General features: G+C 40.0%; 1 protein-coding gene and 1 long non-coding RNA gene across 3 annotated transcripts in view; one reads left to right on the top strand and one right to left on the bottom strand.

Moving 5' to 3' along the window:
• The window catches only part of LOC118647437, a 42012-nt gene that overhangs the window by 2711 nt on the left and 11312 nt on the right, over positions 1–27989 (top strand). The window lies entirely within an intron of this gene.
• Positions 8–27965, bottom strand: LOC105831857. Of its 2 annotated transcripts, none has more exons than XM_036292350.1 (6): positions 6691–6764; positions 6279–6440; positions 5540–5580; positions 3519–3617; positions 575–649; positions 8–364 (listed from the first exon to the last, which is right to left on the bottom strand). In XM_036292350.1, exons 2-6 carry the CDS (start codon positions 6427–6429, stop codon positions 158–160), a joined length of 573 nt encoding a protein of 190 aa, XP_036148243.1. In that variant the 5' UTR covers positions 6430–6440; positions 6691–6764; the 3' UTR covers positions 8–157. The 2 variants fall into 2 exon arrangements, with proteins under 2 accessions (XP_036148243.1, XP_012527749.1); XM_012672295.3 differs by lacking the exon at positions 6691–6764 and adding an exon at positions 26767–27965 and having other exon boundaries at positions 13–364.

The raw sequence follows: 27989 nt of genomic DNA, 5'->3' as shown, positions 1-27989 counted from the left end.
GTTCACGAGATATCGCGGAAGAAATCACAGAGAGGAACGTTCGATCGGTGTGAAGTCAGTCGCGCGCCGTCTGTTCGCCGCGGCGATAACCGCGGCGCGCGTGCGATTTCCGCGCTGTCCGCTTCGCGTGCGTGGTTTTAGCAGTGTTACTGCTTCCTCAGCAATGATATGCATAGAAGAGCGAGGCGGGGAGCCAGAGCAGGCTGGATCCGTAGAGTCGCGTCGCCGCGTCGACCCCGTTTCTCCCGGGCCGTTTGCGCTTCGATTTCGACTTGGCGCGCCGTTTGCGGGAATAGATCGCGTTGGTGGCGTTGCTGGGCGACTCGATATTGCAGTAGCTCAGGTCGCAGCAACTTATGCAAATCTGAAACGAAATAACCGAATTTATTTCACCCGGTTCCGTCGGTATTTCTCTCTTATGTGTGTCTATTGTTTCTTTTTTTTTTCTCTCTCGTTTTTTTTTTCAGGGGGAGGGGGCGCTTTCGCTTCTCCTGGCCCTTTTGTCTCTTTTGCCTCGTTTGAATTGTTTGAGAAACCTCCCTCCGGGTACACGGCAAAATTCGCTATTTCGCACCTGCTGCGTGTCCACGGGAATGCAACCGACCGACGCTGGCCCGCATTCCTCGCTGCTGGCGCAACTCTTGCTTACCTGGAAGCGGAGGTAACGCGTGAATAAACGCGATGACAAAGATTCTGCAAATGCTGGAATTTTTTTAACCTTGTTACCGTAAGCGTGGTGACTAATCCATTCTACGATACACAGTACCGTTGCATTATTTCAAAAAATGGGCGGGGGTCATTATTATTTTAAAGAGAAGTGACATATATAGATATTACGCAAATTTATTTTGATATTTTTATCTTATGCTGTTTTTGAGGAAAAGCGAAGAACCTGATGATTTACTTGCGTTTTCTGTAATTTTGAAAGTCTACACTTTTGACCGGTACTTTCGAAATAGTTAACAAAATGTAAAGTAAGTAAATGAACAAAATACCGCGGCGCCAAAATTTTTTATTTACTTTTTATTTTTCAGTATTCCGTCATGAAGTTTAGCACTTACTCTCTCATTATATTTTAATTGGAAAGTTGGAAATAACTTATTAACTAGATAATTATTTTTGTCGCCGGTAATGCGCGACATTAGATTATCGCGCATTATCATCGTCAAGCGTCGAAGCGTGGAAAGTTCCATCAAAGTTCATCCGCTGGTACATCGACTGGACTCGAGAAGCGCTTAAACTCGAGAGGGCTATCCATCTCGACCGTCTAGGCCCGAATCCGTTCTCGTAACTTCATTCATTAATAGCCCGAAAATCGATTAGCCCTCTAATGTAAGTCAATTAGCCACATACGATAACCTTTAATTGATTTTATTTGACCGTGCGTGTACTACAATTCGACGGTAACGAAATTTACCTGGATTGTGCGAGTCAATTTGTTATTGTCGGTTTCTGTTTTTCCTCCAATGTTTTTGTTACCTTTCCGTTTCGTGTCCGAGAGTGCAATTGTCTGTGACAAGGCGGCGCTCGTAACTGACACTTTCCGATATTCACTTAGATTATGGGTAGTAAAATATATATAAGAAAATGCAGTATATTTTGCAGAACGCATTAAAAGTTTTTAAGCAATTTTATGTTTTAAAAATTTGTTTGCCTAAGAAAGTTTTTTGACATTGTACAATTTAATTAAAAACATTTTTCATTATTTTATAGCTCCTGCGATATATTCGTACTTTCCGATATTCACTAAAATTGTAAATAAGAAAACACATAAAAAATATTTTTGTATTATATGATGCATTGAAATTTACAAGATTAAAAATTCGTTATATACAAATAATTTTTTTTACATTTTATAACTTTATTTAAAATACTTTTCATATATTTTCATAGTCTCTGACATATTCTCTGCGAGTTTTGGACTAAAAATATGTCGAATTAAGGGCGAAAGGTTGTTCCTTATAGTTCACGTCAAAAATGGAACAGAAAATGGCATTTAGTCCGTGTAGATATTTTGATACTCCTAATCTTTGTTAGTAGGTGAACAATTCTAGTGATTATTTATCAAATTATTTCTTCTACTAGCCTGCAGTTATGCAATGAAACTAATATGTCAGTACACAACCAACATTTGTTATAACTTTTTACTTTTGAGTATTTTGGAATTTTTTCAAGAAACTTTTTTATAGCGTTGAATATAATTTCTCATTCCCCTTTTAAACTTGAACGTATTATTGTACGATATACACTTGAATGTTTTGTTATTTAACATTTTATTCAGCTACAATTTCTCGAGTTATACAAGGTTAAACAATAACAATGAAATTTTGATAATGTAGCCCTTTAAGAGGATGCTAAACTGCTTGTCAAACTTGATCGAGGTCGATAATGTAGAGTCATTTGGGTACGTTATTAACAAAATTTTGTATGTATTTCTTTTATAGATTTAGAAATCCTTTTCCAGAATTAATTGTGGAGAATTTTTAATTCTGTAAATGCAATAAAAAGTTGTACATTGGAACAAATTGTACAATTCTGACGATAAAACAGATAGGATCCTCTTAAACACCGAAAACTTTTTTTCTAAGGTTTCTAGGCTCATTCTGAAAGCACAGTATTGTTCTTTGCTGAAATGCCAAGTGCGCTCCATGCTTATTTTATACGTACAAAGTCTAAAACTTTTATACGCAGCCAATGTTTTCACGAGTCGACTACAGAAGTCGATAACAAAATTATAATTTTCTAACTTTCTTTCGTTTTTCGTATGAAATCGATCGCAGCGCACCGCGTTATTATCTGTACTTTAATTTTGGAGAAGGATTTTCAATTCCATGCAATCAATAAAAAGATTTCGGTGTCCGAAAATTAATGATAAAACAGCAGTTTAGTATCCCCTTAAGTGACATTTTAAATTTAACGGCTCTTTTTCAATGTTTTCATATTGAAATAGTTATTCGACAAGTTAATTGTAATTCTATTGTTAATCTATAGTTTATTGTATTACAGATTTTTAATATTGCACTTTATATACTAAAGGTATCATATATTTGTGATATTTTACACATGTTTCGATATATTCTGCATAATATTTTCTCCTTATTTTGACTAAGTATATAATTTTATGACAAAACACAATATTTTTTTACACAAAATTAATTTTTGAAATCTATTTTAGTGAAAAGGTAATACCATCCGTTTCTCTTTGGTTTAATGTGTTATTATATTTTTATAAATATCATTCTTTGTGTTATAAATTTTATAATTTTGAGTTGAGAATCGATTAAAGACACATACACACAACACAATAAAAATTTTTAATTTTAAATATTGGTCACAGACAAAGTTATTTTATAAAATCTAAACGGAAGACCATAATACCATCGTCTCCGCTATATATATTTTTTGTGTGTATGTGTGTAGATATTCAATGATATACTCAAAATTTTTATGAACATCGAGATAAAGTTATAAAGAGGCACGTATGTACATAAACAGAACAGATGAAAAGATATGCTTACCAGGACACTGTTTCCGCGGCTGTCCAGAATGTGCAGCGATCGACAAAAATCACGGCTGCCCACCGGACACGGTGTGTCTATCGCCCATTCGTTGCACATCTGTAAAAATAAAAATAGCAGCATTTGCTATGCGAGATTTCCATATACAAAAATAGGAATCCTTATATTGCCAATATCAACCACGTATTTCTCGATACATGAGAAAGTCGAGGAATGAATAGAAAGTATGAGATTTGTTTTCGTGACATTACGTAGAAAAAAGTATATATAAAAGTATATATAAAATATATATAAAGATAATGTATATATAAATAATGAGTGAATATAATTAAGAAAGATGAAATTATTTTTTTGATTTAAATATGTTTAACTATATATTACATATCAGTATTCTGTCTAATTTAAAAAATAGTATTTTATATAAAAACTAATTTACAGGGGAAGTTTACAATATTGACATACCATTTTGTTTTTAGATAATATTTCTTAAATAAAAGTATAAGTAAAACTTTTTGAAAACAAATGTAAACTAGAAATTGTCTTCTAGCAAATAGTGCTTATAGCAGTTTTTATAATACTGTTTTATATTTATAATCAATTTTTTGCAATATAAACAAAAATAAACATCGGAGAAATCGGCTCCCAAAACTGACATAAGTTATATTTTTTATTTCTTTTCTTTTAACATAAATTATTTGTATATACAAAATATTTCTTAAAATATAAGTAGATCATGTTTTATCAGTATTAATACAATGCAACATTTATTTGTTCGAGAAATAAAGAATGTCGCTTTAATAAACTTATGCCAAGATTAGCAACCTTTAATATATATAATGTGCGCGCGCGCGCGCGCGTGTGTGTGTGTGTGTAAAACTGTTTAAAGAGCAAAAGAAAAGTTTTAAATTTGTGTTTTAATTTTATCTTTACAACATTTTGTTTTTAAACTATATAATATAAAAAATTGTTATCTCTTTTTTAATATTTTAGTTTTATTTTGAAGCGCTGTAGCTTGATGAAGCACCATCAGATAAAATTTATCGTAAAAGTATGAAAATATTAAAATATAAAAGTATACAATTATAAAGGTATGAAAGTACGAGAAATATTAAAATAGGATTTTTAAGCTTAAAAATGCATATTTTTTAAATTGGTACAATTATTTTTTGTAATAATATCGAATTTTTTGTGCAAACTCATTTTTATAAAATGTTTTTTAACTTGGAAACATTTTTGCGGAAAAATAAGAAAAGAAAAACATGTTTGTTATAAAATGCTCGATTTGTTATAGATTTTATCAAAATATTTGAAGACTTTTGTCAATCGTTTTATTGAAAAATCATTAACATTTTGTTTACTTTTTACAATTTTTTAAAAAATTCCAGAATTAAATTATCAAAAAAATTGTTGTATTAATAAAAAAAACATTTTAAAGCTTAATTACGTTAAAAAGCCTTAATTACACATTAAAACACTTTTACGTTACATTTTATATGATGTTTTATCAAGCTATAAATTTATCAAGCTTCCAATTAAAACAAAAACACTGAAAAAAAATTTTTTTTCGATTTTATATAATTTAAGAACAAAATGTCATAAAAATAAAATTCAAACACTGATTTAAAGTTTTAACTTTGCTCTTTAAAATTTATTTTTAAAAATGTTTTTATGATTTTTGTTTCATCGAGATATTTAATTTTTTATGGAATGCGACAAAATTGCAAGCATTTCCAAACGTTTTTGCAGTGTACATGGTATTATTTTCTCAATTTGCGAATTAATAGTTGATACGATAAGCGGCTGCACATTTCCGCGAAAAAAAAAGAGACCGAAACTGAAAGGGAAATGGAGATAAGACTGTTACCGCGAAAGGAATGAAGCGCAATGCAATAAGGGGTTTAGAATAAACCGAAATCGATGGCGGAACGATCCACAGAGTTCTACAAAGTTGCGGTTGGACCAGACACGATAGAGTCATTACGGGACTCTTAAGGGTATACGTTTAATGGAGTCGTCGATACCTGGTTATCGCTGACGTTGACGCAAGTGTAGCACGTTAGACCTGCAACAGAGAGAGCATTGAGCTGAATAAGTGCGTCACTGGGACAATCGGGATCGGAGGGGGTAAGAAGACGTGAGCGTTAACTCTTAATTACATCGTAGCAATACGGAATTTCTCCCTGGGAGGGGAAGGGAAAATTAAAGAGAACGTATACATTCAGGAATTAAACGAGTTTAGCCGTTCTAGACGTCCAAAAGTTAACAAGCCCGAGCTACTAAGTTTAAACAAGTTGTCTCTGCCAAAAAAGGACTCCGCGACGACTTTGCCGGAACAATGCGTCTTATGGCAAAAGCTAAATTCGTTAATGCGAAGTTACGGCGGTGATTTTACCGTAGCGAGAGAGGAAGAGCATTCGCGACGATGAACACGGGCGCGTTGTATACGGGGGTGTCATTGACAGGAGAAGGGTTGCGGTACATGTGCGAGGAGAGAGTTTGAGGTAGAAAGGATAAGCGATAGTTCAGAGATTAGTGGCATTCGATTGCAGGATCGGCAAACTGGGATAAACTCGAGTTTGCCAAGTAAATCATGGTTTTCGTTTCACTCTTTTCTTCTATCCCCTCCCACCCCACTCTCTCTTTCTCTCTCTCTCTCTCTCTCTCTCCCCCTCTCGCACTTCTCTTCTTCGTACTGGCTCTCTATCTATTCTCTATCAAACGTTTCCGTTCATTTTTTGACGGTCCAGCGCCGATACCCACGATAGATATCTTCTTCGTCCGCGGTGACACCCTTCAGGCCCTCCCGCCGCTTCGTCTCCTCCTTTCCGTTTCCGTTTCCGTTTCCGGAGAGGACGTTTCTGCCGCAAGTTTCCGCAGCCAGAAGCAGCCCGACCATCATCCACGTGATCATTCCTTACATCTCTGGAATGACAGAAATGGGGTCGCGCGTTACTTACATAAGTGACCTCGGAGGGACATTAGAGAACGCCAATTACTCGGAGGACGAGAAGCATTAGGACGATAGTCGTCGGCAGGAGAAAAGCGACTGGACGCGAATTTTAATTCTGATCGATCGTGCCGCGACGCGACCGCGGGTATCGCGTCCCTCGGGAGAGAGGTGGCAAAGTGGCTCTACAGTCGCGAAATGTTCGCATTTTCGCCGCACATTTACCGTGAAATGTGGTTGTCTGATTCCTCTCCTCCTCTTCCTCCCTCCTTCTCTCACACTGACACTGGAGATGTGATCTTTATGTCAGACAAACAATATAAAATTGGAATAATTGGGTGGTTTAGAGGCGAGAATGTGGAGTACATGCAAATTTAAATAATAGGGCAAATTAGGGTATGATGGCCATGCGGAGAAGATGGCCAATAGCTATTATTTCTCCATTAATTGGTAAACAATATGTTCTTGTAATTATTTTCAAAGGTAATCGATATTTACGGTAGTTAATGTGCGTATACCATTCGATATAATATTGTGGATATTAAATAACGTTTTTTTTTTTGACTACCTGCAAAGTTTTTCATGTGTTCATTAAAAATTGCGACAACGTCAAATAAATTACAGAGCTGTCACAATTAACGTTAGACACTTGACAAAGATATATAAATTATAATATGTGATTATATCTCTTTATTTTCATTCACATTTTTTAAATAAATACTACGACTTTCTCTCATAGTTTGGGTAAAATGGCAAATGACTGTTTTTGGGGTAAATGTTTATGTATATATTTTATAAAAAAGACGGGAATTTAATATTTTTAATTTAATAGTTTTTTTTATTACTAACAATGAGTTAAATAGAGGCTAAACTTGTATGAATATTTATTATTAAAAATATTTAAAAATGAAATTAAATATGTGATAATATGTGATAATGAAATTAATATGCAAAATTTTAAGTTTTTTATTATGTTAAGTACATAACATATGTACGACCAACTGTCGTATAATATAATGGCCATTTTTTCCCTAAAAATTGTGAAAGATGGTCAACGTTTATGCTTCAATATTTTGATAATATAAAACTTTTATGAAGTTTTTTCTCTTTAATGTCAACATTGATTGTGCTTTAAGCTTCAATAAAGTAATATATCAAAGGTTATTAAAAAATAATAAAAATAAAAGTATGTGTTTCGCATTTTCAAAAACTATGGCCATCATATACGAGTTAATCCTATATTACTAAATAATAATTTTATTTTTTTCCTGTAATGCTAACGGTTCTAAAATTGCGATCTAATTTGTAATTTAAACGCGTTCTGAATAAACATACAAACGTGAAGATCGTCTTTCGACGAGGAAGTCCGACGGAATGCTCGATATTCAGATTAGAAATTGGAAGGAAGAGAGATTGCGAGACGTAACGTCGACAATGAATGTGGCCGATTTAAAGCGCCGCGCCGTCTCGTCGACACGGGGTGCCTGTCGTTTACGTATGTGCCGTCTACCAACGGATAGTCTGTCCCAGGTGGATGTATATACCGGCACTGGGATGTCGATCAGAGCCCGATTCTAGGACACGGGCGACCTATCGGCCGACGTCAGTTCCGTGCGTCGTATTAGGGTCTCGACGAGTCAATGGTTCGAACGTTGGACCTTTCGAGGTAGATAAGGTCGTGTCGTGGCCTCCCTCCCGGGGGCGAACCCGCCGCAAGAAATGCCCTCGCGATGACAAGCACCCTCTAATCGAAGTAATTAATTCTGGACTGCATGATCAGAGTCTGACAACCACTTTCCAAATTCAACGTAATCAGCGAACTTCGCGAAACCATTATTATTTTTTGCTTACTATGGCCCTCAATATGAACTGTGAGTTAGGTTTCCATGACGAAGCTTTAAGTTTATAGCTATAGTTTATAATTTCTTTATATAAAGCTATTGTATCAATTGGTGAACAATAACCAGTAAATGATTGTTAAAAAATGTTAAAATATTAAAATACGAAATATTTTAATATTAATATATTTTAATATTAATAAATATTATATAAAATAATAAAATAATGAACAATAGATTTGAAAATAATAAGTTGCAAGGTTAATTGTTATTTTATAATTACCATATAAATTTGATTATTAAAATATTATTTTTACTTGAAAATATAATTATATTAAAATAAAGGTTAAAATATAATTATATTAAAATAAAAGTTACCATAAGAGCTATACGTGTTTGTTAACGAGTTTACTAGATTAAATTACTCAATTAATAAAGTTGTGAATGTTGTTGGAAACAAATAAAATTAAAATCGAATAGTTTTTCGATCCTCGGTTTTGATGAGATGTAGAAAGTTTATCTTTTTTACCTTTATTTTAATTTATTATCTCAGAATCTAGACTTTTCCAAATTTAATGTAGTTACAGGAAATTGTTTTTATTTACCCATTATTTGGGGCAGTGACCCTACAATAGCGAGCAAGAAATGTACGACTTTAATTTTTTGTTATATTTCATTTTCTAGTAAAAATATGCGATGTTTGAATACATTTGAATGTGTTATTCAAAAACGCAAAATCTACGGAAACGAAACTTTAATTGCAAGACACAATTTTTTAAAATTGTATTTTATAAATCCTTTTTTATATATATTTTACGATTTTTTAAATGTAAATACAGAACTTTTAATTAATAAAGGAATTATAAAAATACATTATTAATATTTAATCGGGCTGCGTGAATTTTGATTGAAGTGTTACATATCTATTTTGCATATCAATCAATCTGTTCATCACAGGGTGAAAAATTACTAATTTGTAAAATCTCGTTAGATATGACCAACCTTGCAATATAAAAGTTGTTTCAAAAAAATTTCGATATATTATAAAATACTTTATAAAAATTGTATTATACCGTCGAATAATATGTGGACAATAATTTATAGGCGAAATAAAGTCGTACTTTCTTTCACTCGCTACTGTATATTACATCTATAACAAAGTATACGTTATACTATTTCAACAAGTATAATAATAATATAAGATTTATGTATTACCGCGTAGAGATTAAATTTGAATAAGGCGATTAACGAGCAGAGCATGTAGCTTTTGGTTAACGTAAACTCTTTAGGAGCGATAGTAATTACGGTCTGCAGGAAATATCATGAAACGCGAAACCGCTATTGACACGTATAATTATTTCTATTTTATGCCGTCTTGAGTTTTGATAGCGCGTTTTATCGCTCGAGTTTAAATTCATTCTTGTAAGGGGGCTTATGTCTCACGCTCTCTTGGCCTGCTGATGTTCCCATATCCTTGCTACTCCCACTTCTGAATACTCTTGAGTTTGAACTCTCTTAACGGAGTTGTTAATTATACACTTACTAACTTTGCTTTTATCCGTGCTCCACTTATTCGTAAAGTTTTGGTGCTCGGCGATGTATATAATGCACTGTATTTTTCTTCGTTCTTCCTTCTTCGTTTCGCGACATCACGAAGGAATATAACTTTGTGGCAAAATGGCGTTTTTATGTGTATCGTTCCGAGAGAGCGCGGCAGAGTTTACCTTTTCGACGTTGCTTCGTTTTAATTAGTTCAAGTAGCTGATGGAAAATTGTGCAAAGTGTATGCAAGATAGACTTCGTGCGATATGCAATACACTTGATTCGTTTAAGCGGTACACTTTAATTAGGAATCATAAACTATTCCAACATCTCGTTTGCTGAAAGTAATACCGTTAAAATAATGAGAGATTTACGTTTGCATTAAACGGCGTATTTCAAGCCGACTGCTCGATCTTCTACTTGCTCAAATCTCACAAGTTTAATTATTCAAAATAGACGGAAGTGAGTGACTTTACGGAAATCCTTTGATACTATAATTTGGATACAGCTTTGCAAATATGTACAGACTCGTCGGGACTGATGTGTTTCTGCGTATCGAATTCTTGCGCAAGTTTCCCCGCCGGTTTATGCAAAATAACCATGCATCAAAATAAGAAAAGCGCTTTATGTAAAATGGCTCGCGCGGAAATACACGTCACGAAACACCTGTCGCGCGTAAAACTTTTTCGCGTGCTTGGCACAACACCGGGTGACAAAGCCCTGCCATTTATTGGCCACGTCTGACAATGCGAATACCTTTCCTCCCTTATATCGACATACAATGCTATTGTGCCGCCTGATATATATCGGCCATATTTTCACAACTGTGATTCGCGCTTTATATAGGAAAAACGGGATATTGTTTAGGAATCGAGTAATTAGCTTCAATCGGAATAAATTGCCTGTAGAGTTTCGATATCGATCAAATTGCTGATTATCGTGCGCTAATCATTTCAGTTGGACCCATAAACGGGACGTTGATGGAGTAGTTATGTATATTGCCGTGCGCGATGCGTGTCTGGCTTTTGATCGAGTATAAACGCATTTGGCGTATCGGATTACGAAGGAAGCCCTATCAATTCTAGAAAGCGCAGCTTCCGTTCTACGGTTAAAACTCATAATGCCCGGCATTATGATCCACCAAATTATCGGGGAGTAAATAAATCAGGGAAGCAGAAATAAATAAAAGCGATCGTGTTAATCGCGTTATATCGTTACGCCCTTCCTAGCTGTCGAACAAATCCTCATTGAACAATCATCACATGTATTTAATTACCAGTGAAACCAATTAAAATAGATCAATCGACGAAAATGACGTTTCAGCTCATCTCTCGCGCGAAAGCTCTCGACGGGGAATACTCTTCTTTTTTTCTTTTTTTTTTTTTCGCAAAAACAAATGCCAATTTAATTCCGCATCAATCATGGCGACTCCCCACATCCTCCAGCTCCGATTAGCTTAAAGGGGAACTATTTTCCAAGAGACCATTTTTGAAGGAGGAGCAGTTGAACATTCTGTTTCATGAATAAACAATTGAAAAGTCCACACAAAGTTAATTTACAAGTTTAACCATAATTGACATCCTAAAAGCGATATGTAACAGATTCGACGGTTGGAAGCGTTATATATATCCTGCAGCATTACAATTTTCAACGATTTCCATATTAAAATTTCTAGGTAATCTATATCAAAATGGATTCGCATGCGGGGGCTTTTCATTCTGGAAAATATGCAGAATGTAGCCGGGGGAGATTATTTTAGTGAAATGTGTTTAATTTTTATCAAAATTATCTCGATATAATACTTTTTTTTTTACCCGAGACGGACATTTCCGGCGTAGCAGCGTAATATGCGCGAAACGAGTGGGCGGTTTCAATTTATCGCTGAATAAATGTAACGGCCGTGGATAAAGTTTTGCGTGCAAGAAACACGAAAGGACGGAATCAGGGGTACGGGGGGGAGGGCGAAAACGTAATTACCACGTCGATATATGCGCACAAGAACGGTATTTAAATTATTCACCGATTTAAGCGCGACAAGCAAAGCCGGTTGGATACGATCGGATTTTCTGATTACCAGACCCGCGTCGGCTAAAGTTATATCCGCCCTTTCTCTATTAACGGGAGAGTAATAGACGTCACACATTTTCGGTGTGTTTTCTAAACATTCGTAGCAAAGCGGACCAGGATAATTGTAAACTCACGCCACATCCCCAAATCCTCGCCGCGGCAGCAGCAGCAGCAGCAGCACCGAATGTGTAGCGACGGATAGGCTCAACGGATGAATAGATTTACACGCAGCGCCGCTCAAACGTCCCGCAAATTGAAGAAAAACAGATCGATAATAATCCAGCATTAAGTTTCGCGCTCTTCTAACGCGCGTTATGACAATATTGTCTTAGGCGTGCAGGCGGGCGTGCGTTTTCCGCCAAACAACCGTACGGCATACAAGCGCTAATCGCGAGTGCGTGACATCCGGGAGAGAGAGAGAGAGAGAGAGAGGTCCTCTTTAATCCGAAAGTGTCACACAGAACCGAGTGAATTTCCATACGTAGTTTCGATGTCGAGCGCCAGCCCTTGACACATTTTATACATATACACCTGACACGGGGCAGATAGCGCGATACTTTATTACACGTACGCGTCACTGTGCAATTTTTCTTTCGTCAATGTTCATTTATCTTTATCATTGTGCATTCATTTAAAGTAGCAACTGATGTCAAATGACCCTCCGGGATGCCCGCGACGCGGACAAAGGAGGTAAATCATGAAGTATAACGTGTTTGCGTGTCGGTGCTCTGCGGCGAGTTTCGTACGCATCGCCGCGAATTCGTCAAAGCGCTCGCAACAGCCGTGCTGTTTATTCGCGCGTTCGATCGTGGCTTTTCCATCTTCCTGCGAAAACGATCCGCCGACTTTTCGAGAGAACACGACGTCGACCGGATTTCTCCTGTTATTTATTCGATGAGAGTTGGAGACGTACGTTTCACCGAGTTTCGCGGTAATCCTGGGCTGTATCGCGCAACGGAGACGCGCTCGGGACAACGGCAACACGAAGGGTGGAGCGAGGGTTAAAACGCGGGAAAGGGACTCGGACCATGGTACGCCACGGTACAGCGGTACGATAAACATAATATATATCCGACCGCGCGCGGTGAGAGATACACACTAGAGAAATATATGCTTAGTGCGCGAAAACATACGAATTGTGTAACTTATCCCTTATGAAGGAGAAACGAATTTTCCCATTTGCGTTTCCGTTTAGTAATTTTTCCTTTGAAAGTCCGAGTATCCCTCTTTTTTTATATATTTCTATTAATATTTTATTATTACATTACTTTGTGATGCGGTAAATTAATTTATTCATTGCAATTAAAATTTCTGTGTCGGGAAAGGCCGGTAGTATACATTGAGAGAAATGTATATTTAGTATTTATGAAGTGCTGGAGAAAATAATTAATAAAAATAGAAAATAGTAAAAAAATATTTATAGAACAAATGTGTATTATGCGGCTACTTGGAATAAATGTTTTACGTAGCAAATTTAAAAAAACAGATAGTATTTAATATTTACGTTTACATTTAATTGAAATAAGACATACATTTTATATTTATATGAAGTGAAACAAAATAATAAAACAGCTACATACTTCCACAGAAACATATCTCATATAGATGTTTAATTCAGTTTTTATAAATACGTTTTAAAATACATTTACTTGTTATATCAAAGCAAAATGTAAATAAACCATAATTAAACAACAATAAGAAAATTGTAAATAAACAATAGAACACGGAAATTTATTTAACCGTGACATATCGAAATATAATATATCTTATTTCAAATGGATATACAATACTATTTACTCTTTCATATTATATTTATATTTGCATTATAAAATATTTATATCAAATAGTACTTTTATGAATTAATACATCTTTAAAATAAATGTTTCTATTGAGTCCATATTAACTTTTCTCCAGCACTGCTTGTGACGATAATTCAATGTTAAAATAATTAGAGCTGTGATTAGAAGCTCTTTTATACTTATGAATAAATGAAAATGTTATAAACTCTCAGAATAAAATTCAAATAAATCAATAAGAGAGACTGAGCCAGATGTTAGTGCCGCATGTATGATTATTACCTTAGTCATTACAATGACGTTTCTATCCAGTGGTCACAACAACCGCCTGATACATGAAACCCTGAGAATACCGATTATCCATTTTGGAATGTATGTTACAATTACAAATGTGGATATTGATCCGCAATACACAACGAATCAATTATGTATGTATTCTTCGATAATGGCATCAATATCTGATAAACCTATGTAACATTGAAGATGGCCGTTTAGAAGTGATTACAATGTATGTTATATTATTTAAACTATATTTAATATTAAATGTTTTTATCAATGTAACAATCATATATGCAGCATTAACAACAAGCTCAATAGTTCCGTTTATGTATCTATTCTCATTTTATAATTATTACTGCAACAACGTTAGTAATAGAATACACTAATAAAAAAATTGTTGCAATTAATATTATTTAAATATAATTGTCAAAAATGATTGCAAATTAATCATTTTAAATGCTAGCTAATTAATCCTCTAATGCTTGGTAGTACATTTATAAATACGTACCAATACTTCAAAAATCTTATCTTTTACAAAAATAAAAATAGCGATTTTTTCTTGATCTCATTTTAAAGAGGAAGGCTGAAACTCTTCAAAAAAATCAATACTCTTGTGAGAATATTCACCCTTTGATCTGCATATCTCTCAAATATTTATAAAATGAGATTAAAGTATATCTTTCATATCTTTCACTAAGATTAAAATAACAAATTCTTTCTAGGTTTACTTTAAAGGTTAACGTAAGGGCTGTTTGAAAAAAAATTATTACTTAATTTAAAAATGACAAATTCAATATAGCGTGATATCAAAGTGCTCAATTTTGTTGTATTCACATATCAGTTGGTACATATATGTTTTTCAGATTGAATTGCTAAAATGATGAATCAACAATAAGAATACTAAAATTACAAATGGTGAAACAAAGTTATATTTTGGCTATATAAACAAAATTAAATTTTGTTTGATTTCAGTAAAACTCATTTTCCACAAGTTTTTCGAGTTGTTGACTGCGAACCTAAAATCGAAAGTCCTAAAATTCAAGATGTTAGATCTGATGTAGTTAATAAAATGTATATAAAAGTTTTAATCAAACGTCACACTACCAACTCTTATTGCCAGACCGGCATGGCGCACACGGCACTGCTCTATTAGACGCTTTATGGCGACCGAACGTTTGAAAAGATTAGACGCAAGCGATATAAAAATTCGAAGTAAAAGTATAGCCGATAAAAGTATTTATGCGATCCCAAAAACTTTTATATGAGTGTCATTCAAATTCAAGAAAATTTTACACTTTAATCCGCCATATTAGATTAGTCATTTTAAATTTAAAAATTTTGACTATAGATTTATAACTAGCTTGAGTTAGATGCAAATTGTTCCCAGAAAAAAGTCAGGCACGAAAGGGTTAAGTTACGTAATCGTCAGTAATAACTATAAAAATGGAATTCTTAGCCTTACACGTGAAAAACAAGTAATTGATTGAACAAAATGTCTCGTTGCTGGCTGCCAACAAAAGATAACTCAATACAATAATCTATGCTATCGCGATAACAACATCATAATGAAATCGAGACCGTTGTACTTGCATTTACACCAAATATTATTACACCAAGTACATCTTTTGTTGGCAGACCGCAACGAGACATTTCGTTGATTCAATTACTTTTTTTCTCAGTATAATTATAACTTTAATATTTAATTGTAGTTGGTACAACAATACTAACAATTTCGGACTTTTTTTCCAAAATCGCAAAATGTGCGATGTTAGTTGAAAATAATTCTTCCCGGAACTTTTCTACTCTAATTGGTGATTGGCTCCTATAAAAACTTAACGAACGTTAAGAGCTCCCCCCCTCCCCCCGGCAATTAACCTAACGAGATCCTTTTCTGCAAAATGTTGGATTTGGAAGATTTCGCAAATGACCGTAGGATGTTGGGGAAACCGCGATTCTCTTTTAATCCGGTCTGAAAACGTGCGAAAGTGAAGGCAGAGAGGGCGCGCGGACGGACAGAGCGCGGACCAGCAGGGGTTTAAAGTAAAAGCCGAAAGTGCGAGGTCGCGCCGGCATATCACGTGGAAACGCTCATGCTAGATGGAAAAAGGCATTACTCGTGGGCGGAAAAGTATGCGGTTGGCGGGTGAGGACGCGTTGCTTTATTAAATATGGACGCTCACGACCCGTGCAGGTTACCCTTCTCCCCCCCTTCGCCCCCTTCGGGCTTCCGCGCACGTGTGCGTCCTCCTATACGTGCGCACACGTTGCGAGTGCGAGGGTGAAACGTGACGGAACGTATCCTTCCTTCCTTCCGAATCCCGTAATTCGCACGGCGGAGAAATTTGTACGTTGCCTCCCACGGTTTTATCGTGTTTCTTACACGGCCACTCATCTCCGTAAGTGCTCGGCGGTGGTGGCTCGAGGGATGACGGGGACGAGGACGTCCGGAACGGGTCGATGATAAAGCTACCTCTCTTCCCCCTCCCACCCCCTTCTCCTCCGCCTCCTCCTCCTCCTGCTTCTTCTTCTCCTTCTCTTCTTGCTCTTTTCCCCATGCCGTCCCTTCGATTCTCGCCGAAGCCCGCGATAGTTCCGAAAGAACCGCTTTCCGAGTAACCGCTCGAGTAACTACAGCGAAATCACTTTACAACGCGAACTCTCCGTCGAACCTTAAAATTAAATTTGTCATACCTGATTTTCGTTATATCGAATTTTCCGACTATGCCGGTACGGGCGGTGACCGGGGATTCAAGCGAATCTCTCGCGGCGAGAAGAATTTTCACCCCCCTCCCTCCCTCCGATGCTTCTTAAGCTTCCTTCCGATCGCGCAGCACGCAGCAGCACGCGAGTACCGCCCGACGGGGGAGGGGAGGGGGGGGGGCTGTGTAAACCGTTGTGTATCGTTAGCCGAACGTTCCGTAGGATTCTTTTTCTATTCCCTCATTACGCGAATTGCCCTCGGGCATTCCAAGTACGCCGCCCGTTCTTTTGCGAGCATCTACACTAAACAATCGTTCAAGAATTCGAAAGCGGAGCGCATGGAACGCGCGTGCTGATTGCCCGATGCGATCACGGGGCGCGCGCGCGTGGGCTGGGAAATGGAGCGCCGTAAATTGTGTGTGAACAGCAATTCAGGTTCTAAAATGCCGGAAATGCAGTCGATTTATTTGTGAAAAATACGCGCGCGTCGCGCCGAGTCGCTGCTTGCCTAACCAATGCTTTAACTGGCAGAAATATTCTTTGTCAACATGCATCGCTAGTAAATTGACATCAGCTTGCAACAATACCTTTAATCTAATCACAATAATTTCTCGGATTGCGCGTAAATGTTGTGCTCTTAGTAAAAATAACGGAAAACTAAAATCTCAGCGTTCACGCCTTTTATAAAAATCCATAAAACTTTGTTGCGCCGTAAACTGAAGTCATGATGAAGTTTATCTTCAAGTTTGATAGAGTGTGCGTGTGTGGATCGGAAATTAACTTTGTTCCTTGTACTTGGCGCAAAAGTATCCCCTTGAGAAGAATATTCCCCTGGCCTTCGGTCGATCGAAGCCACGTGAATCGGTTGGTGAATTGAAATAAATGCGGAGAGATTATTTGTCTGCCTTTATCTTTGCTACTTTCGTTGTATCCTGCTTTTTTTCACCCTTTTGTTACATATTTTACAAACGAACGAGAGGCGAAAAACTAAACGCGCTAAGGACTACAAACGAGACGTCGCATCGATTCTCAATGCTGTCACTCTTTTGAACAGGACCGCACAAAAGGCGAAAGAATCAAAATGCTAAAGTGCTCCTCGCTTCGATCGACCGAGAATACCTCGGCTCGAAGAATAAGGAAACTTACGGTAAAATAAATAGCTCCTCTCGGAAAATAGAGGATACAGAAGCACCATAGTACAAAATATAAATTGTGTAATATATTTATATTACTTCGAATAATCTTGTTATATTTATACAACGAATTATCATTTAAATAATAGTTAGTGATACAATGTCAGTTAAAATTGATCGAATTAGAAAATTGCATCCTAACAAACGACAACAAATTTAATTATTTTTTATAAATATATTCTGAAACTAGTTATAAAAAACAAAACGAATAATTTAGCTTGTGTAATGAAACATTAAATACTCACATTTTTCGATAGTTTTAGATAACTTTTAATCGAGTAAATGGATTTAAATAAATTCTTGTACGCATATTTATTAGTTTTATTAGTATACATAAAAATTTTTTTTTTAAGTTGTAATGCCGATTTTTCATTAAACTTGCATATAAATATGCCCTAATGATCAAATATATCTTTATATCTTGACGCTCATTATTATTAATTTTATGTGTTTTCTATGACATTAAAATTTAATTTAATTATCAAAATATTAATATAGCTTGATGTGTCGTCAGTAATTATAACCAAGGAAATAGTAAAATGTTAGCCGACGAACTGACAGTATTTATTGTATATTAAAGTCTCATAACGTTTTGCCCTTTCTCAGGAGCATTAATTGCTCATAAAGATAAAATATGCGCAAGACAGCAACAGTTCATAAGCTCGTGCCCACGAATTTATAAAGGTTGTGTCTCGTTGTCAGAAAGCCGAGTAAATGTAGTAACGCATACAAGTTAGTAAAATAATTTGAAAAAATGTTACAGACATAGAAACATGATTTAAAAAAGTGTCAGGCACAGTCAAAGGCAATAGAAGGACGTATATTTTATATTTGTAAGCAATTAATGCACTTGAGATCAAATCTTATGGTCGAATCGTTATGAGACTTCAATGTACAATAAATATTGCCAGTTCGTCGCCACAACTAACATTTTACTATTTCCTTGGTTAATTTATTTGTAATCTTTAAATATTTAAATATATTTATAAGATAGATTATTTCAAATATTTTGAAAATTAATGTTCAAAAACGTTACAGAACTAGATTACATTTTATGATACTCGATAAATTATATAATATTGTAACATTCATGGACTAGGCGCGGATAATCTCTAAAACCCTTGTGAAAAGTTCTTTCACACGAGTATTGAAACATAACAATTGACAAATTCATAAAATACTTATATGCTTGGTAATGCTTAGAGATGTGACACATACATTCTTAATAAATGCACTTTGAGCAATCTTATTAACGTTATACTACGAATAGTTATGTACATCGAATCCGTAATAAAATTCCAGGTCGATTCTCGACTTGGCTTGCGACAGCTCTGAAAGAACGAGGCGATAAATTATATTTTATGGCTAGTCAAATGAAATGAATAAAGATCTACGTCCCGCGCACAGGTTAATTTACTACCGGCGAGTATTTCGAGTGTAGCTTTTCAGCTTGGCCCTTATATTTTTATGGAAATAACGGCCGAGTGTCATGGCATCGCTAACGACAGTAATTATCGATCACTACTGGGCGCGCGCGATTCCACGCCAACTGAAAGAATAAAGGGCGACCGCGGGCGAAACTCGCGCGTCCGTTTTGTGCCTTTTGTTAGAGCGGAGCAACCTGCAAAAAGCGCGATATCGGCGATGAAAGATTAATGCTCGCAATTATGGACTCGGGGGTACTGTAAATTAAACAAAAAACCGGACGTCGAGGGAGGGGGGGGAGGAGGGAATGGTGGAAGGTACCGGCAGATATCTGTTATGCCAAAGGTAATTTACAGAGTGCGCAGGTTTGCCATTATTTGCCGCGTTAGTTATTCGCACGATACTCCGGCCGCGGTAACTGCCGTCGTAACACGACGCTTATGACAGTATCAACGCGTCGCGGCGACACGGCAGCGTCGCTGCAGCAGTTGCCGCGTAGCGAAACGACGATCATTATCGGAAAAAGTTGGTATCGTCTGGATTTGGTGGAAAAAAGGGGACGAGTGATAATGGGCGCAACGTTGCAGCCATCCGACGGTTACCGGAGGAGAAGGAGGAGGAGGAGGAGGATATCGCACGTGGCGGTCGATGGCGGTGGCGGTGCCTGAAACCCACTTTCAGTTTAACGCGATTGTGCAAAATCAATTACCGCGCAGTTCGCGTAATATACGAGCGAAGTTTACCGCCGAAAGTGTCCTCCTCGGCCCGGCCACGACGGCGACGGCGGCGGCGGCGGCGTCGGCTGAACTTGTCGTCGTCCCCGGCACCGGATCCCAAACCTCCCCCCCCCCCGGTCCTTGAGACCTTTAACTTACGAAATTATAACCGCTCCGGTCACACAGATTCTGTGGCCCGCCGCGAAACAGCCGTGGAAACGGTCCGTCGAAATGGCACGGTCAGGCAAACGCGATTTCGCGTAGTTAAACTCTCTCTCTCTCTCTCTCTCTCCCTATCATTAATGCTTGGCGCACCCGCAAATTCCCTTTATCGTGGCACTTGGCCGATACGCGCCATCGGACTACGGGAACGCAGAAACAGGAGGAACGACCACGGTAGTTTGCATACCTAACGTCCCACCACCGATCTCTAAAGGGAATCGGGTCTAACGCGACAATCGCCGCTTTCCAACCCGCCGCCGTTTTTCTGACTAATCCGAAAAAAAAAAAAAAAAAAGAAATTGGATAAACGTTAACACCCGGGTTACGCTGCCCGCGCAGTTATCGGGAATATAATAGAGATCTTCTCGCGCGCGCCTATGCCCTCCGGATATCGCGGGACTCGTGTAACGCGAATGTAAAAGCTCGAACAGGGAGATGAGTGGAGAGCACGGAGTACAAAACGGCCGTAACATCACCGACCGAGGGGATGGTCGGCAATCCATTTCGTAATTTAATTACGAGGCTGTTACAAATTTGCTCTCCCTTCAGCGGATTTTTTTTTTCGAAAGACCGAGCATATTGCGCGAATAGAGGGAGAGAGGGAGGGAGAAAGAGAGAAAGAAAGAAAGATCCTTTTTACCAATCAAGATTTGAACTTTCACACATGGCAGCGAAATTTATAGAATTATGAAAGTGATACTCTGGGGTAAAAAGTGATTTTTAGTCAGCGGAATGAAAATCTACTCTTTGTCGAACAAACGTCCGCAATTGTACCCGTCTCAATTTTAAACCTTCTGGAGCTTATAAAAAGACTGGAGATGTGCTATGCCGGGGAAGTGGACCGTAATCCACTTCGGCTTTTCATTACAAGCCTGTTAAAACCTCGCTTTCGCACTCATTCTCCGGATTCTTTTGTAACTTGCCATATATTATACCGACATGCCGCATTTGAATGTAAAATTTGAATTTTTCACCGTAATTAACAATGGTTTAATTACGACGATTGCAAAAAATGCAATTTTTTCATCAATTTTGTCTTTGTTATTAAATTTAAATCACTGTTTGAATACACGAACGGGTTTTTATTTCCGGATTTCTCTTTTCGGACTCGCAAATGTCTAGTTGGAGAGAGAAGGAGGGGGAAACAGAGAGAGAGAAAGAGAGAGAGAGAGAGGGAGGAGGGGGAGAAAAGTTCGGTTCTCGATTTTAGAATTAAATTATGGATCTGATGCTGGTTCGCATTCATTCGCATTCGTTTCCCGCGTGGTTTTTTTCTTTCTTTAAAAACTCGATATGTTGGACAATAGGACCGATCTATTTTTGTAAACAAAGTGTTTGCTTTTTTTTAAGCGACGAACTTATGTAACAATAACAAACCGTGCTCGTGAGGAGTAATTAACTTATCTATAACGTCATTATTTTGTTGAGTTAAAATCATTTGCTCATTCAACGACGCGATACGGTACTAAATCATTGTCAGTCTCGCATTTCAAATTATCTTCTTCTCATAAAAGATTGGAAATGTCATTCTGTCCCGATAAAACGCAATCTGTTTTGAAATTTAATTACGAATCTGTTACAACATCGCTTTCCCTGGCACGGGCGTTTATCGAAAGCTCGGTGTATCGTATCTATTTTTACAAACAACGTATGAATTTCAGCACAACACGAATTACGTATTACAACGTGTAATAGCAATATAACCGAAGAAATAAGGCTTTAATGTCAATAATGTGTTCGTGTACGTCGCGTATGTGGATGTTCCCGCGCGCGCCATACAGCATAAAAATCTTTTCTCGTTGAACAAACGCATTAGATTTTACATCATTTTCAATATTAAATTTTTCATTATTTATAGAAGCTTGCAGCTACCGTTTTACACAAGAGAGAGTTGACGACCCATTACGTAATTTAATTATGAGTTACTGGCTTGCCTTAAAAGGCTTTTGTTTTCGCCGTGTGATGGAACCTGTAAATAAATGAGCTAAGTTTCCCCATGCTATTTCGTTACACGCGCAAGCCCTCGGTTCTCTTGCCGACCGAAATTCTTCATGGCTCGTCGTCTAGCGTACGTAGTCGTTAAATTATCACTATTCTTCTTTTTTTTGTCACTTTTCTGTTACTTATATATAAAGGATTGAAAATACCGGTTCTGCGGCAGCGCGCGGCACCGTTAAAGCCGAGGGAAATTTATCGCGACTACAAGTCGCAGGTCGCAGTACAGCCATTCCCAGCCACTGTGCCAGGAGGGTGTTACTTTATTTCACGTAGGCGCGCGTGTAGGTACACGTTGCACACGTGTAGACACGAACGGCGAACGTCGTGGCCACGAAGTCCCCATAAATTCGGCGGTGGGATTTCGCCGGGCCCGTGGAAAAGGGGATCGGTCCTCTTACCGCCGCGGTAGCCTTAGCGAAATTATGTTATTTGATTTAGAGGACTGATAGTCGACCGGGGAGATCGGTTGCGCCACCGCCGCGCCCGCCCGCCACCCGGAAGTCGATGAAGTAAATTAAACTGGCGGCAAGAGAAGAAAGAGGGTAAACGCGCGCGATAACCGTGCTTGTTTCGGGGAGTCCTTCCGCTCTGTCATCCCCTCCCTCTTCGCCCCTCTTCTCTCTCGCCTCGATAATTCTGTCGGAGGAAATGGGGAAAGAAAAGGGACGAGTTCCGAGCCGATAATTCGAGCACGGCAGTAGATCTCGAGGCAGAGAGAAAGAGAGAGAGCCGAGAACGATTCCGTAGAAGAGGCCACAGGAGGAGAAGACGCTGATATCATCTCTCGAGAACGACGGTTTTAATTGATTGCGGAAATGGAGTCCCGCCCTTCTTTCATGTTTCCTCGCGCCTGTATTTACGTATAGAGCCCGAGAAGGCAAAGTACAGATTGCTTTTCCAGTTTTGGAAGTTCGTTGACGGCGCGCGATATATTTTTTTTTCCCCTCGTGCGCGCATCTCTCTTCTTTTGCAACTTTCATAATTGTCGAGAACTTGGTTTACACGCGCTAGATCACGCGACCAAAAGAAAGAGAAGGGGGGAGAGGGGAGAGAGAGAGAGAGAGAGAGAGAGAGAGAGAGAGAGAGAGAGAGAGAGAGACGTGGAGTACGGATTTGTCTTTTGCGATTTATTCTCGAAGGATAAAACTTGCCGGACGAACTTTCGAATAACTTACGGTCGTCTCTGATAAAATATGCTTTCTGGAGATGAAATATGCGTTGGAAATCCCGCCGCTTACCCTCTCCTCGGCAACGGAAACTTTTTTATTTCCTTATGAGCTTCTTACGAATGCTACAACATTGGCCAGATCGGCGACGTTGTTTCCCGGAATAACGACGTCGTTGCCTCCAGCCTGTCTGATCAGATGGAAAAAGAACGCGCGCGGATAGAAAAAGCGGAGGAGCGTCTCGCGGGAAAAGCGACGCTTTACGAGCGTGCCGGCAATTTCGCGATCGACGTGAAGCCGCGAAAATGCATTTGTGGGCCGCGCGACGCGACCGTGTTCGCGATCGTCAAAGTACCGCGTTAGGAAAACGGGGTTGAGCACGAGGGAAGAGGAAGAGGATACGAAGAGGGCAGATTGCCTTTGACGCGAGCAATAAAGTAACACTGTACGTGGCGCGGTGAATCCCGTTCCCTCCTCATCTTCCTCTCTCTCCCCCCCCCCCTCCTCCGCCCTCCTTTCTACAACTTGTGTCTAGATCTCGTCACCACTTACACGTGAGGGCGGATGAAACGGAGCTAATCGCGTCTGTGTGCGCGCACGTTAATATAATGCACCGTACAGGGTGCAACTTATCGCGCCTAAAACACACGCGCGTGTACGCTCGGCTCCCTCACCCGTTCCGTTCTCTTGTTCTCCGCGGCTCTGTGTGCGTGTGTGTGTTTGTGTGTTAACTGTCTAGTTCAGCCAAACTAGTCAGCCAACCCACCTGGACTCTCTACTAGCTCGGGGATAACTTAACGGGGGCAAAGGAGAGGAGAGATGCGCGCGCGCGGCTGTAATTTTAGGAATGCGCTTTTTGGAAACTGATAATTAGCCGGTAATCTCTTTCCGGGGAGAACTTCGGTCACGGTCTGACGGTCCAACTTAATTGTGTGCTCCGCTATTTGTAATCCGCCGCGTTTCCAAAACCCCGCTTTACATCCCCGTAGCTCGCACGTACCCCTACCATCGGCTCTTTTCACTGCCCTAGCCCCGCTCTATTCACAACTAACCTTTGTTTCTGACTCGCCGACCAAGTTGGTACGAGTCCGTGGGAGTTATTGCCGCGCCGTTACTTGAATAAATATTCCTAATTTCGCATTTGTAAACCCGACGTCTTGTATGTAAAATACCCCCAAGTTTATGCATCCCTCACGTTAGAGCGTTAGAGCAATGTATAACTGTGAACCTCCGGTTTGTTTAATTCTCTGCGAAACGCTTCGGCACGAATCGCGCGAGCCGCGGGAGGCGGAAGGAGTGTACTTATCTTACGCGGCGTGGATATTTTTCGCTAGTTCTTTTTTGCGCCGAGCACGTAGAGGCCCGTGGAAGGAGCGTAGTTACTCTACCCTTATATAAATGCTAATATAAATGCTGTATACAGCCTCCCCTCCTGGACGCGGACGCGATGTATCTTTGGGTAAAATTACAACCCCCGAGAGGGGAAGGCGGGGGGGGGGGAGGATGGGTGGCCTTTCTTGCTCGCGGAAACTCGGCGGTATAGAAAAATTTCCGCGGAGGATTTGCGTGCGAGGAATTTGTTACTGCGACGATAAGTCGATGACACAGTCCGGGTGGAATCAAATTTTCAAGCAACCCTCTGGTATACGTGCTTCGAGAAATGTCGGTGTCGCATATCCGCGAGCGTTCAAGCCGCGATATGCCGCGTGTGTCGACGCCACGACGACGACGACGTTGATTCCGGGACGACGTCGAAAAATATGTTGACTTGTCCCCGACGCGGCGCTACGCTGGAATTTGCCTTCGTCCTCTCTGTCGCCTCCTCCCCCCTTCGTCCGTTAACCCCGATTCGCTTCTGCTCGCGACACCTCTCTTCCGTCGGGTCTCCGCTCCGTCGTCGTTTGGATTTCGCTTCCGAGGCGCGCGCGCGCGCGCGCGCGGATTCTTGCCCCGGCGCGCCCATATAAATGCTAATGTTATACATCGACGTGGTATACGACCCGACTCGAAGAAGTTCTACAAATTTTGAGTCGGATGTAATCCATCTCACGCGGTATTGCACGCGGCAGTGTGATCCGCGAAGATTGATCGGTCCCGACACATTCCGGGATGGCTCCATCTGGCTTTAATTAACGGGGAGAGATAGAAGAATGCGATCTCGGATCTCTGACTCGGCTTAAATAAAGACTTGAACACGGCGAAAATGAGAAATCAAAATATATTACTTTGTAATTTTTTTATGGAATTAAATGTTGAAAGAGGAAAGACATTAAAAGCTTTTCCTCGCTTCGCTTAAGGTACCATTAAGGAGAATTAAAGATTTAGAAACGAATAGTCCGATAGTTTTTTATTCAAACAACAGAAAGCGGTCGCTTTGGAAAATCCTGAAAAACGGGTCGGGCGAACCTCGGGGTCATACCCTTCAAGTATATCGACAGCGCTCTGCCAACGTCGCCGCCAAACGCAATTTCAAAGTGAAATAGAAAAACTTTCTTTGAATTATACGAGACAATTGGTATCGGAGCAATTAAATGCGTCCCGGGTTTAAACTCTTATCGAATAAATTAAATCGGATTCAGTTCCCCGGTCATTAATATACCGCTAATACACTGGCCCGGGAATTTTGTACCTTTTTCCCCTTTCTCGTTTTTATTTTTTTTTTTTTTTAGTCGCGGTTGGTCGAACTTTCCGGGAGTTTTCGCGTGAAAGCTATCGTTAAGCGCACGATCCCGCGCACGATGTATACGCGATGTGCCGCATGATCGGTCGATTCGATGCTAACCGCGTGTTGGATTTCGCACCAAATGCGCTGGCTTAGGCGTTACGCATGCATCCATTACCAGTATCCATGATCCCCATCGATGGTCCAGGCTTGAAAAATGACCGGCGATAAAATTTCCCGAGCGTAAAGCGATAGTGCCAGAAAATAAAAAAAAAAGAAGAAAGAAGAAAAGGGAGGAGAGGAGAGAAAGAGAAAAAAGAAGAAAGGAACGCGCATCACAAGTAGTCGTCGCACAGTGTGACGGTTCAGTTAAAAATCTCGTTCGGAAAATTCCTACCCTCGAAAGTTTTCTCCCACCTACTCTAACTTTCCTCGACGGTGTTTGGTATGCTAGATAGACGAGACGTATCGATCTCTCTATTTTTGATACGGTTGAAAAGATTCGTCGAGGTCGAACTTGGAAATCCTTACGCCTCACGTAGCCCCATTTTCTTTATTCTGTAGCGTCGTTTGCTCCTGCCTTCGGGGAAACTAATTTCCCTCGCCCAAAATAGTAGTACTTAAAACTACGCGTATATATCAAAGCAAGCGTTTCCGCGGCATAATACAACGCACGGCGTTGCGCATTGCTACTTACTTGGAATATCCCAAACGCTGTGCCGAGGTGTTCATTTGTCCGCACGACCGTCGTCACGATCATTACTCTCTAGCTCTTCTCTCTCTCTCTCTCTCTCTCTCTCCCCCCCTCCCCCTTTCTCCCTCTACCCCTCTCTCTCCCTCTTTCCCCTCCGCTTCTCTCACGAGCAATTTCTCTCCCCCGTCTTTCCTCCTATTCTCGTTTCCCGTCTCCGTCGCTCTTCTCCTTGGCAGTCCCTCTCTCCTTTCCGCAGTCTCGAGTAGTAGTCCGCTTTTATCGCCACAAATACCGTGTATTACCCGCTTTTAGCTATCGAGAGCAAAGAACCGCATCATACCGTAGGTGGTAGGGTCTCTATGCTGTGCATCGCTAGAGACGCGTGTACTCCGGTGCACGCGTGTGACACGCTCGTGCGCGCGCGTACCTATGCTCGGCTTGCCGCAAATCTCCCGCGGATCCTATCCACGGTGAAATGGTACGGCTCTCTCCTCTCCGCATGCAGCGAGAGTAAGCGTGTCGCAGGTTCGAACCACTTTGGCAGGCACAATTCCTCGCGGTTCGACCACCGCCGTCGTTTTGCCCGCTCGCTCGCTCGCTCGATCGATCGATAATCCCCGATCCCCGTCGATCGGACCGATATCGCCTAATACATTCTGCTACGACTTCCCCGCCGGGGACCTCCGCGACACGTCACGTGCTGGCCGTCGCGATATCGGGTCTTCCTTGGTTCCGCCGCGGTTCCTCTGGTTCCCCGACATCGTGCTCGACCTTGGAGTGGTTTTTCAGTCAGCTAATGACGGCGTGTCGCGCGCGGACCTCGAAACCGATCATGACACAAGGACACGGGTGGCCCGCTTCCCCGCGCCACCGCTGGACCCCTTCCCCTGCTCCTTACTGCGTGCGCTGGCTGTCGCGCTCGTGCCACGCTCGCGCTACTGATCGAATCACCCCGTGCGGAGAGCTGACCTCGACGTACGCGATCGGGGATGCCTGCCCGTCGGGAGGGCACCACGGGAGGACCATGTGCCGCGCGCGCTGGTGGTTGCTGCACAGGCAGATGCTGTGCGTGCGTTCCAAAACACGCAGAGGGACGCGCGCTCGCACGAGCGAGCGGGCGCGTTTTCGTGTGCGTTCTCGAAAGCACGCAAGCACCGCGCGCTGACGCGTTCCATGCGCCGTCGGCCGGAGGCTGCGGAGGCCACCCGCGGTCCAGGCTGCCACGC

Source organism: Monomorium pharaonis, chromosome 9, assembly GCF_013373865.1.
Source record: "Monomorium pharaonis isolate MP-MQ-018 chromosome 9, ASM1337386v2, whole genome shotgun sequence".
Lineage (NCBI taxonomy): Eukaryota > Metazoa > Arthropoda > Insecta > Hymenoptera > Formicidae > Monomorium > Monomorium pharaonis.
This window is presented reverse-complemented; position numbering and strand designations above follow the sequence as displayed.

Excerpts from the sequence above, each read along its gene's own strand:
- LOC105831857 (XM_012672295.3), bottom strand. The coding sequence starts at position 6,429 with ATGATCACGTGGATGATGGTCGGGCTGCTTCTGGCTGCGGAAACTTGC. Across the intron at positions 5,581-6,278 it reads GGACGAAGAAGATATCTATC|GTCTAACGTGCTACACTTGC; the intron begins GTGGGTATCGGC and ends TCTCTGTTGCAG. Across the intron at positions 3,618-5,539 it reads TCAACGTCAGCGATAACCAG|ATGTGCAACGAATGGGCGAT; the intron begins GTATCGACGACT and ends TTATTTTTACAG.